Raw genomic sequence first — 12397 nt, 5'->3', positions numbered from 1 at the left:
GGTGGGGTTTTTTTTTTTTTTTTTTTTTTTTTTTTTTTTTTTTTTTTTTTTTTCTATCAGGGATCGAACTCGGGGCCCTTGTGCTTACGAGGCAGGTGGCGGAACCGCTAAGCCAAATCTCTGGCCCTATTTGTTAATTTTTTGAGACCAGGTCTCACTATGTAGTCCAGGCTGGCCTCAAACTCACAGCAATCCTCCTGCCTCAGGCTTCTAAGTGTTGGAATTACAGGCATGTGCTACTACGCTCAGCTCAAGGTTGGATTTTTTTAAAAACAATCTTCTCATGCAAGAGCTAATGGGTTCCCACTGGAACTACATCAATTCTTCCCAAGAACCCCAGTGACCTGATCACTTTCTACCAGTCTCCACTCTTACAGGTTCTACTACCTCCCAACACATGAACCCTTGGAAGACACACTTAAGCCATATCCAAGCCATAGCAGTAATCAGAGTTTTTGTACTTTTTGAAAAAATCTATTAAAAGCCAGGCATAGTGGCACATGCCTGTATATCAGCACTTAGGAGGCTAAGGCAGGAGGACCGCCACTAGTTCAAGGCCAGCCTGAACTATAAAATGAGACCCTCTCTCAAAAAAAAAATTTATTAAGAAAATGAAAATACAAGCCATAGACTGGGAGAAATATTTGCAAAATTCATATCAGATAGAGGATTTCTATCCAGAATATAAGAAAAATTCTCAGAACTACAGAAGAAAACAAAGAATCCAGTTAAAAACAGACAAAATATGTGACCTGAATCTTTGGCAAAGAGGATATGTTGATTGCAAATAAACACATGAAAAGATACACGAAATCATTAATTGTTAGGGAAATGAGTTAAAACCATGGTCACAAAACCCTCCAAACTGCTGGCAATGGCGAGAAAGAAATGATGACAGAAATGCAGATGAGGATGAAGAGCACCTGGAATTTTACACACTGTTAGTAGAAATGCAGAGTGGAGGGATGTGAGCGCAGCTACAGGCGTGCGGGCCGAGATCCCAGGCGCTGAGCAGTAGCTCTTCAAGTCCGGGGGGCGGGGGAAAGGCCTCCGGTAAAACGGGAAGAAACAAAATGGAAAAAGTTTAAAAGTCGAGGAAGCAGAGCCTGGAGAATTTGTGGTAGAAAAAGTACTGGACTGTCTTGTAGTGACTGGGAAGGTGGAGGAGTTTCTGAAGTGGAGGGGATTTACAGATGCCGACGATACAGGGGAACCTGAAGAAAATTTAGATTGTCCAGAATTAATGGAAGTGTTTCTTGATTCTCAAAAAGCCGGTGAAGAAAAAGATGGTACAAAAAGAAAATCTGTATCTGATGGTGAATCTGATGACAGTAAATCAAAGAAGAAAAGAGCTGCTACTGACAAACCTAGGGGATTTGCTAGAGGTCTCGATCCTGAACGAATAGTCAGTACCACAGACAGTTGTGGAGATCGTGGAGAACGGATGTTTCTCATGAATGGAAAGACTCAGAGGAGGCTGACTTGGTGTTGGCAAAAGAGGCAAATATGAACTGTCCTCAAATTGCAATTGCTTTTTATGAAGACAGAATGACTAACTTGACACTCTTGTCCAGAAGATGAAGCTCAATAACTTACATCATTTATATATATATATACACACACGCACACACACACACACACATATAAAATATGGGTCATGCTTTTTTACTTACTAGTGTTAGGGAATTGATCATGTTAAAGTATGCTGTGACGCCGCCTCACAGGCTGCATTCTCCTGGTACATCTTGGCTCCTAAAATGACCTCATGCCCTTATTTCTGGTTTCCCTCCCCGGCAAGGCCACAGTGGTCCAGGAAAGTTGAAACCTGTGTCTGCAGGACTGGGCCCAAAAAGCAATCTGGCCTGTGATAGGTTAAAAGTAGCTCACTCCTCATAAGTAAGCAATAGCCCACCCCAAACTGATAAAAGGACCTTCCTTTCTTTGTTCTTCTTTCTCCTTCTGCTTCTACTTACTCTCTCTCTCTCTCTCTCTCTCTCTCTCTCTCTCTCTCCTGCCGGACCTCTCGGTGTGTGAGTGAACTGATTGGGAAGAGGACATCCTAAGGGGGCACGCGAGACCCCTTTCAACTAGTGTGGAAAAAAACGCATTCTAATGAACATCAAGTTTAATATGTCGGTTTTGCAAGTGTTTGGGGAAGTTGTTGGGTTTTGTTTGTTTTGCATCAATAGCACTGGTTACTTTGAACAAATAGCTTTCTGCAGTTGCTTCCTTTATCAGAAAAGAGCAATTGATAGCCTGATATATTTCCTGCTTTCCTAAATATTAGGGAAATTATCCATAGTCAAACTCAAACAGAACTCATTTTTAGCTCACATGCTTCTGAGTTTTTTGTTTGTGTGTGTATAAATAAAATACTTATGTAAATGTTTTTTGTTTTGTTTTTAAACATTCACCAAAACAAAAACCATAGGTGATAAGCTCATGTTTGAGATGCCATCATTCTGAGCAACCTAAGAAATAAATCACTTGCAGTTAAGTTGAAAGTTTTCCTGAAGTCTTAACCTTTCAAGTTAAATATGATTCTGTGGTCAATTGGACAGTTTAAAGTGGGTATTTTCAAAACAGCCATCTCAGAATCCATATCTGTCTTTAGTCACAAAAATGCAGCTGTTTGCTTGCAAAATTCCTGAAAATAAAAATTATATCCCTACCAACAACTTCCCCACCCAAATAAGGCAACTAGTCAAAACCTGGTTTGTTTGAATTAGCTAAGAAAGACTTATCAAGGGAACATTAAAGATTCCTCATGACCCATTCCCTTACAACAAGCTGAAATCTGCACTCAAAAGTCAGGATTCATGGATGTCTAAGACTTGGCTCATGGAAACCTACTGAGTGGCTAGAGGTGTTCACAATTTAGGACCTGCTAGAACAAATGAGTGAACAAACTTGTAATCTAAATTACTGCCCTGCATGTTTTTTTTTTGTTTTTTTTTTTTTAACCTGCATGTTTTTCTTGACCCCAGCTTGTTCCTTACATATAAGCTCAGTCTCTTCAGTATTTGGGTTACTATTTCAGCAGAAGCCAGGAAAAAAACTTTGTAATATATTGTACTGTATATTGTTTACTTGATTATAAATAATGGTGAGCAGTGGTCAATAAATAGTTTTATATTTTAAAAAAATGTAAAGTGGTGAGACCACTCTGGCATCATGTTAGAAAGTTACACATACACACACACACACACACACACACACACACACACTAAATTTAAACATATGACTCGCTTACCGAGTGACTCAGCATCCTCCTAGGCATTTGTCCAAGACAGTAAGAGCTTATGTTTACAAATTCTGCATATAACAATTGCAGGTGGCTTTATGTACAATGGGCCTGAGATATTCAGTTGAGGTAGCATGACCCAGCAATAAAATGCACAGAATCAGCAACACCCCAAAAGCCTGAATGAATCTCAGAGGCAGGAGGTGAGAGGAAGTGAGAGTCCCAAACACTGCACAACGCATGAGTGTGATTCCATTTCCATGACACTCTGAAAAGGATAGAACTCCTGTGAGACAAAACAGCCAAGGGGTGGCCAGGGGCTAGATGAGGTGGAGGGGCTGATCACATGGGTGCAGGGGGAGTTACTAGGTGGAAGGAAATGCGCTCTATCTTGACTGTAATAACAGTTTTTGTCAACTACATAGTCCCTCCTGCATGAAAAAGAGTAAAATTTTACTAAACATAAATCATACTTCAATTTTTTAAAAAAGTTCATAAGAACATGTTGAATGAGATACCAGAGTGCTGACTACATGATTGCATTTAGGTGAAATTCAGGAAGCAGCAAAAGGACAAGTAGAGCACAGCCTGGATAATTTAGCTCCTTAATAAGAACCTGGTGCACAATTAAAAATAAAATAAGAGCAGGATGTAGCTCAGGGTGCAGGACCTGGGTTCATTTCCTAGTACCACACACAAAATCTTTTTCAATAAATTTACTCCAACATTTTTATAGATGGATAAAGATCACAAACAACTAAAAAATTTAAAGAAAAATGAGAAAGAAAGAAAAGAAAAGAAGAAAGAGCCTGGAGGGTGTGCCTTTCCTTCCTAGAGTTAGAAAGCCAGAACAATAAAAAGTTGTGGCCTTAGCACGAGAACTGAGAAGTTGACTATGGATGGTAGGGACAGAGACCAGCAGGCAGAGCCAGGTGTAAGTGGGAATGTGACACCCAACAAACCAGATCATGGGGTTGGAGAAGATATGGAGAAAAACAAAACTGGATTCTTACCTAAAGGCACACTCAGGAGGGCTTCTGGATAGAGTCACACTGCAGATGTGAAATAAAGGCGTTCTGGGAAGATGTGGAGATCCAGGGCTAAAGAAAGACTTAAAGGTTCAGAAGCTAACACTTACGTACCAACCCCCACCTTCTAGAAGGCACAAACAAACAAACAAACAAAAACTAAGAGAACCTCGATTCATTTGATTATGCTAAAATTACAGATTTTTTAAAAATGAAAGATACCTTGACCAAAGTTAAGAGGTAGTTAACAGAAGAGAAAAAGGTGTTTGTAATGTCTAAAGCCAGTAAGAGATTAATATCTAGAATAAATGAAGATATTCTGCAAACCAACAGAAAGTAAGCGGCAACTCCAAAGAAAACTGCCAAGGTCACTTCCTCCAGGAGAGGAAAACAAAATCCAGTAAGTGCAGGAAGAGATGGTCCAAACCCTTAGTAATGAGAAATGGGGCCAGAGGCCTGGCCCAGCTGAGAATATGGCCAGGAGGGTGCAGAGCTTCCGGAGGGTCACTTGGTCCTGCTATGCAAATTGAGTGTTTGCACACCTGGGATGTAGGCTTCCCAGACATCAGCAGAGTGGCCAGAGTGACATGTGGGACTGAAGGAATTCAGAAATGAATGCAAGTGATTAAGAGGGGTCCCTGCCCAGACCAGCGATGCAATGGACCAGGGGCTGAGAGGCACACTGACGTACCTGCAGTCTCTCACATGCAGGCAGAAGGGGGCAGGACAGCGCTCTGGGGGAGGGAAGGGGGAGAGCATGGAAATATCTCATGGTCCACTGAGCACAGGGACACAGGTAGAGCTGGGATATGTTTGTTCCTGCACATCCCAGAGCAAACAGGGAGGCTGAGTTAATTTTAGTCAGAGTGGGAGAGATGAAAGAGACCTTAGCTAGGACAGCAGCAGGCATGGTGGCAGGGGAAGGGGGCACCTATGGCCACTCCACCTCCTACTTTAATAGTTCAGAGTCAGGCCCCAACTTACACAGAAAAGACCCTAAAAAGGGCCTGGAAGGACCTGCAGGACAAGAAGCCACAGCCAGAGGGCAGTCCGGGGGTGGGGTCTGACTGCTCCTAGCAGACCCTGAGGGCCTGAGCAGGAAGTCTTTGTGCTGCCTGGTGAGATTTCTCCCCATCTTGTGTGTGTGAGAGAAGGGCACATAAACCCATAAAAGTCTGAATACTTTTGCGTTCGTGTGTGTTTGTGCATAAAATGAGTTTGTGAAAAGAGTTGCGTGATTGTGTAGGACAGTGTGTGTTCGGGAAGTGGGTGTTATTTTTGAAAGGGCTACAGAATTTCCTGCAAGGAGACAAAGTAACAGAAGGGACAGGTTCCCGGTTTTTTTAAATATTGAAACTGCAACAGTTTCTCTGCTTCATTTTTGATTGCCTTTTGTAGCTTTTTGTTTATGGGACATTGAAGATTGGGGTGGAAAATTTCAGGCTGCTTTTAAAATGCAGGGCAAATGAGCAAATGAAGCTCTTTTGGAAGAAAAAGAGAAACAGAGATCAGTGCGGTTAGGATAGGAGGGCACCAGGAAGAGGAGGGAGGCTGCTGGTGAGTAGGGGGATGAGGGAGACACAGACCCGCAAGCCAGAACCTGTCTGAGGCACAAGGAGGATGGCAGCATGGCCCAACCCTCCCAGGGCAGAACTTCACCGCTGCCCCCTTCACGGTGCTTGCCTGTGCTGTGGCACCTGTGGCTGGGTCAGAGGCCCCAACTTGCCCCTCTATGGTCCCCCAGCAGTGGCAGAGGTGGACGGCAGCCTCCGCCCAGCTCTCTGAGGGACTCTCTGAGCTTGGGAATGCCCCTCACCCCGCAGGGTCGCTTGGGTGTAAAGTGGCAGCCGCGGTGACACAGCTCCTAGCAGCTTCTCCCTCAGCGTCTGCAAGGACGCAGGCCACCTGTCAGTAAGGACACAAGTATTTATCGATGGCGATTTGTTGTTGTTTTCCCCACGTTTCCCGGCCGCCAGTCACTCTCGGGGTGGGATGAGGAGGGTGCAGGGGTGTCAAAGAGGAAGAATCCAGAAGAGCTCTTATGACTTCCGAACTCCAATCTGGAGTTTCTGCCTCTTTGGGACCCTCGCCGCTCCCTTTATGGACCCGTGCACTGGAGAAGACCGACCTGGAAAGGCGGGTCCCCCAAACTCTGAAGATTGAGGTGCGGGCGAAGGGAGCGGCAGGAGGAGGTGGCCCGCGTAATGACTCAGCATTGGGGGCGGAGCGGGGTGGGATACGCTTTATAAGGTCTCGCGGCCTCCAGGCTTGCACCCGAGTTCCGCCGCCAACCGAGGTCCACGCTACACGTTGCAGCATCCAGGCCGCCGGCTACGCAGCAAGCAGTGAGTCCACGCCGCCTGTCCTCTGAGGGCTCGCAGTGTGCGGCCCGGGCAGTGCCCGGACTCCCGGGAGATACCAGCAAGGGAGAGGCTACCTGCAGCGCCGGGACTGGGATCTGGGAACCCAGGGTGGAGTTGGGGCCCTCGGGGGACCCAGAGCGTCCAGGTCAGGGACGGGATCCCAAAGCACTGTCCCCAAATCCCGCTTTCCAGACTCTTAACAACCTTCTTCTGTTTCCTCTAGTGCCTCCCTACACCATTGTCTACTTCCCAGTTCGAGGTAGGAGCCAGTGCCTGGAGGGAGGGAGGCAAAGGCAGGGCTGCTGGCCACGGTCCCCCATCCACCTGTGGGGGGACCACCCGCAGCCCAGCCTTGATGCTCCTGCTTGTGACTACAGTCGCAGGCCTCCTTCTTTGCTGTCCTGGTCACCTGGTCATAAGGAGTCTTTGTTCCCATCTTCCCTTCCCTCCCTGGGTTGCTGTGTGGCTGGGTGTCCACACACTGTCCCCACACCCCTGTCCTGCCCCTCACACCCAGGGCGTGGTGAGGCCATGCGCATGCTGCTGACTGACCAGGGCCAGAGCTGGAAGGAGGAGGTGGTGACCGTAGAGTCCTGGACACAGGGCCCGCTCAAGGCTTCTTGTGTGAGTGACTACACCCTGGTCAGGCCTTAGGGGACTGTGACTATGGTGGGGGCAGCCAGGCTCTCCTCCCTCACAGAGCTGAACCCCACCCCCACCCCCTGCAGCTGTATGGGCAGCTTCCCAAGTTCCAGGATGGAGACCTCACCCTGTATCAGTCCAACGCCATCCTGCGCCACCTGGGCCGCTCCCTTGGTGAGTCCTGAGGCTTCGGGCAGTTCAGGCAGAGGGTGGGCATCAGCCAAGACCCTGAGCATCTGCCCTCCCAGTCTCACCCATTTCCGTCCAGTCCAGAGGAGAAGCAGAGACACACAGCTTGCCCTGCTTGCCCACAGTACAGGTCCAATCCTCTCTGCCTTGGCCTGTGCCAGGAGGCCTCTCAGGAACTCTGAGTTCCTGCTGTGGGTTAGGCTCCCCCTCCCGTCTGTGCACTCCCCTCCCACTCCTCCCAGGCTGTGGCCCTCAGACACCCACATGCCTGGAGAGTCGGGTGGATCAGATCAGGTGCTAGTCATGCCGTCTGCTCCCCTGGCCCCCAGGGCTCTATGGGAAGGATCAGCGGGAGGCAGCCCTGGTGGACATGGTGAACGACGGCGTGGAGGACCTCCGCGGCAAATACGTTACCCTCATCTACACCAACTACGTGAGCCTGGGCACCTGACGGGGACTCTGGAGGGCGAACAAAGAAAGGGGCTCCTGTACCCTCAGCCCCAGCCCTCACGTGGCTCTAGCTGACCCCTTCCTCGGTTAGGGTGTTAGGGCCAGGGATCAGGTTCCTGAGGGACAAGATGATCCTCACTGCCTGGGTGTGAAGCAGCTAAGTAGCAGGAGTGATAGCAGAGGGCTGGGGCCACAGACATCCAGCAACATGTGGTTCCCGTGGCTGCTGGAGGAGAGGCTCTGTACCAGTTTTGGAAGGAGGTGTTGGTTGTTTCAGATAAGCAGTAGATGCAGGTCTGTAGCTCACCTGGCAACCTGGGGCCAATTAGCCGGGGCAAAGTGTGTGTGCACAGGTGTGTGGGTGTGGCTATGGGAACGGAGTAGGAAGAGATGGTGGCAGAGCAGTAGGCCAGGCCCTCAAGGTAGTGAACCTTCTGGCATGGACTCCCCTGAGGGCAGTGGGGGCCACTGAGGAGACTAATCAGGGCTGTATCTAAGCAGGAGGCCTGGAAGGATCCTCAGGTGCCAGCTCTGAAGTTTTTGCGGTAATCTGTTTGGAGATCCTAACGGGGAAGGAAAGGTGGAATAGGGTGGGAAAGATTCAGGGGAGCAGGGCTTGGTAACAGGGTAGGTATGGGGAGCAAGCAGAGAAGCGTTCTGGGCTCCTTGGTTCTCCAAGGCAGACAACAGAAGGGGCATATTGTGTAGGGCAGAGGCTCATGCTGGGAGGATAGGAGGATAAAGCACAGCCTTGGCATCCTTCCTGCAGGAGGCGGGCAAGAATGACTATGTGAAGGCACTGCCTGGGCATCTGAAACCTTTTGAGACTCTGCTGTCCAAGAACCAGGGGGGCAAGGCTTTCATCGTGGGTGACCAGGTAAGCCTGCCCCTTCCAGGTCCTTCCACGCCACCCTCTCCTCATAGATGGAAACAAATGGGAGACATTCCTATTTATTGCAAAGTAGAACAGACCTAGGGGATGGGCTCAGCTGCTCTGCCCCCCACTGCCCTCCCCTACCCCTGACCTGCTCCCACTGACGAAAACCTCCACCCCCTGCCCTGCAGATCTCCTTCGCCGACTACAACCTGCTGGACTTGCTGCTGAACCACCAGGTCCTGGCTCCCAGCTGCCTGGATGCTTTCCCCCTGCTCTCGGCCTATGTGGCGCGCCTCAGTGCCCGGCCCAAGCTCAAGGCCTTCCTGGCCTCCCCGGACCATGTGAACCGGCCCATCAATGGGAATGGCAAACAGTGAAGTCTCATGGGCCCTTGGAAGAGGGAAGGCTGTTCACCTCCCTTTCCCCAGGACCAATAAACTTTCTAAGACCAAAGCTGGGCTGTGAGCACTATTTCCTGGGGAGGGGGCTCTGGGACCCTGACATGATGGGCTGGGGAGAGAGGGGCAGAGTGTGCACCCAGGGACAAGGTGTCTTCCTAGAGCCCTTGGTGAAGTCTGGGTTTACTGAACTTCAGAAGCAGGAAGGGCAGGCGTGGAGAAGGAAGAAGAGAAACATTCCAGGTCACTGCTCGGGATGGGAGGAGTCCAGGCTCCTGAGGGAGGAAAGCCTTACACATCTGTACTAGTCCCAGCAGGTACCCACCAGCAGAAGCTGAAGGGGCTCTGGGCTGATAGGTGAGAGGAGCCTTGTCCTGGGACTTTGTGGGAGCAGGGGGCTGAGTTGCTCCAACCCAGGCTGGGCCAGTGAGGGTCACCGTGCTGGTCAGTTGAGTTCCAATTTTTGGTTCATCTTGGGCGCACAAACTACACTGGTGTATTTGTGAGGATTCTTCAGAGAAAACAGAACCAATGAGATACCACAGCATTCGCAAAGTTTCGCCTCACCTTTCAGTTTTTTGTTTTGTTTTGGCTAGGCCTGGGGATTATTACATTGAGAGTCACCAATAGAGGGAAAAAATCAAATTTAATACAACCTTGATATGGCACAAGAATCCTCATAAGGAAATGAAGACCCAACAATGCAATTAATACCTGACATCTATAACAGAGGGCAAAAAATTATGAAGAGGGACAGACCCAAGGGGCTTGAGCTAGAGCACATTACTGTTCCTGTGGCAGAGCAGTGACTTAAGAAGATGAGGATTAGTTCAATAAGGCGTGTTGGTACACATTTCCCTTCTGTCTTCGTCAGTGTTTGGTTGTTGTACCAGGACACCTGAGATTGGGTAATTTATAAAGGAAAGAGGATTATTTTGGCCCACGGTCCTGGAGGTGCAGGAGCATGGCATTGCAAACTGCTTCTGCTGTGACTTCAGGGCAAAAAGGCTCCTGTGAAAGGAGGCATGTGTGCCAAAGAGAAAGGCGTCCCGTGATAACTAGCCCACCCCCACCCCCACAAGACAAGCATTAATCCATTCATGAGGGTTCTGCCCCTGTGACCCAACACCCTTAAGGGCCCCACTACCTTTCAGTTCTGTTATGCTGGCAATTAAACTTGAACACGAGTTTTGATGAAAAGCCACTTTGAAGCCCTAATAGCTTCTTCCACAAGGAGATTTCATCCTTTGCTTTTAAGAAGAAAGAAGGGCAGAACGATCTTCCATTTGCTGTTTTCCTTGTGTCTTTAACTCAAGACTGGCATATTTTAGGATGGTGCATCCAGAACTTGCTCATTTTCCACATTCAGAATTCCCCTAGAAGTTTCACACGTTAAAAAGTTGACTTTTTGACTATGGAGAGAAGAAACAGTTTAGTAGCCAAGTAGCTGCAAAGAGAAAATAACAGATTCGAATAGAAATGAAAGAACAGAAGAGAGAAAAACCTCAGCACATTTCTAATAAGGGGTAATCCTTCAAAGTCACCCACAGGGATGCTCTCCCAGGTGATGAGAGAGCTCATCTGGGTGGAGTTTGGTGTGGCTCATATGGGTCCAGGAAGGGTTTCTTTGATTCTTAGGGCATGGAGGTGCTCCCCTTCATCTGGTCCTAGCCCTTCCGACTTGACCGTGCGTGCGTGCGTGCGTGTGTGTGTGTGTGTGTGTGTGTGTGTGTGTTGTGGTTTATATCTAGATGTTCCCATGCTCTCACAGGTGGGGCTTTGGGGAAGTGCTTGGATCATGAAGGTGTGGCACCCATCAGTGGATTAATTCACTGATGAGTTTATGGCTGGATATGATGTTGGAAGGTGAGGCCTGGTGAGAAGAGATGAGTTGCTGGGCCATGGCCTAGAAGCATATATCTCCCTCCGCCCTCCATCCCTCGCTGTCTGCCCATCCCTGGACTGTGTCTCCTCTACCACACTCCCTGAATTTGAGCCAGCTGACTACGGACTGAAATCTCTACAAAGTGTGAGCCAAAATAAACCTCTTCTTTCATTAATTGTGTTGTTAGGTATTTTGTTCCGGCAATGAGAAAGTAAGACAATGTGGTTTCTTTGAAGATCCTTGATGGACCCATCTCCTGGTTGAAAGGGGGTGGTGAGGCAAATTAGCAGAGGATCTCCCCTTTTTTGCCTATTGGTAATACGTTTTAAGAATGCTAGTTAGAGGGCTAGGATTTAGCTCAGTGGTGCTACTGTCTGCCTCGCAAACACAAGGTCCTGAATTCAATTCCCAATAAAATTAAAAAAAAAAGAATACTAGTTAGAATCTTGTGTGGTGGTGTGGTAATCCTTGTACTCTGGGAGACTGAGGCAAGAGGATCACAAGCTCAAGCCCAGCCTGGGAAACTTTGGGATTTGTGAGATTGTGTCTAACAAAAGAAGAAAAATGAAAAAGGCTGGGGATGTAGCTCAGCCCAAAGGCCCAGGGTTTAATCCTCAGTACTGAAAAATAAAGTTAATCTGTACCTTCTGTCTGGAGTGTTATGGATTTTTATAAGGTCCAAGGGTAATGCTTCTGGACATCTAAGTTCAGCTTTTTGGCTGTTTTTTCTAAAGTCCTTTTTCTGTCTCAATCTTTATGTTCCATTTTCCATGAGGGCTGCGGAAGGCATGGGGTTTGAAACTGTGATGAGCATCCCACAGTCTTTGGAAGAAAGAGGTTTATTTCTGCTATAAAATGTGTTCCTTCATCTGATTTAATCCACAAAGGAAGGCCAAAATGAGGAATAGTATCAATTGTTAATCTCTTTACTGCTGTCTCGGCACCAGTCCTTCTGTCTGATGGCCTTCAGTCCATCCACTAAACACAGGAACAAGCACCAGGCAGTGGGAAGAGCCTGAAGTTGGAGACAAAGCTATTTTGGGTACCCCAAAGGGCATTGTGAGCCCTGGAGGACATCTTGAGGCAAGTTAGTTTCCTCCAGAAATTTGGTGACGTTTATAAATAGAGCTTTGAGAAATAAGTTTGGTCAGAAATTTTGTGGATGCCAGAGCAGAAGCAATTTAGCTGTGATTGAGTGTGTGTGTGTGTGTATGTGTGTGTGTGTGTGTGTGTGTGTGTGTGTGTGTGTGTGTGTGTTACTGGGGATGAAACCCAGGGCCTTTCCACTGAGTACATCCCATCCCCAGCCTTTTTATTTTTT

General features: G+C 48.0%; 1 protein-coding gene and 1 pseudogene across 1 annotated transcript; both read left to right on the top strand.

Moving 5' to 3' along the window:
- Positions 1-231: 231 nt before the first annotated feature.
- Positions 232-1591, top strand: LOC104870483 (annotated as a pseudogene).
- Positions 1592-6521: 4930 nt separating this feature from the next.
- On the top strand, positions 6522-9246 carry LOC104870271 (glutathione S-transferase P 1). Its single transcript, XM_033756731.1, has 7 exons — positions 6522-6617; positions 6859-6894; positions 7153-7259; positions 7364-7451; positions 7796-7899; positions 8686-8793; positions 8982-9246. Coding segments are annotated over exons 1-7 (633 nt in total). The 5' UTR covers positions 6522-6616; the 3' UTR covers positions 9171-9246.
- The last annotated feature ends 3151 nt before the right edge of the window (positions 9247-12397 follow it).

Source organism: Fukomys damarensis, unplaced genomic scaffold (genome assembly GCF_012274545.1).
Source record: "Fukomys damarensis isolate Sample0158 unplaced genomic scaffold, DMR_v1.0_HiC HiC_scaffold_27, whole genome shotgun sequence".
Lineage (NCBI taxonomy): Eukaryota > Metazoa > Chordata > Mammalia > Rodentia > Bathyergidae > Fukomys > Fukomys damarensis.
Note: the sequence above shows the minus strand (reverse complement) of the source record. Positions and strands in the feature narration are given on the sequence as shown.

Bases quoted from the DNA above. Each gene is read 5' to 3' on its own strand.
- LOC104870271 (XM_033756731.1), top strand. The intron at 7,900-8,685 runs GTGAGCCTGGGC...TCCTTCCTGCAG, and splicing joins CCCTCATCTACACCAACTAC to GAGGCGGGCAAGAATGACTA. The intron at 8,794-8,981 runs GTAAGCCTGCCC...CCTGCCCTGCAG, and splicing joins CTTTCATCGTGGGTGACCAG to ATCTCCTTCGCCGACTACAA.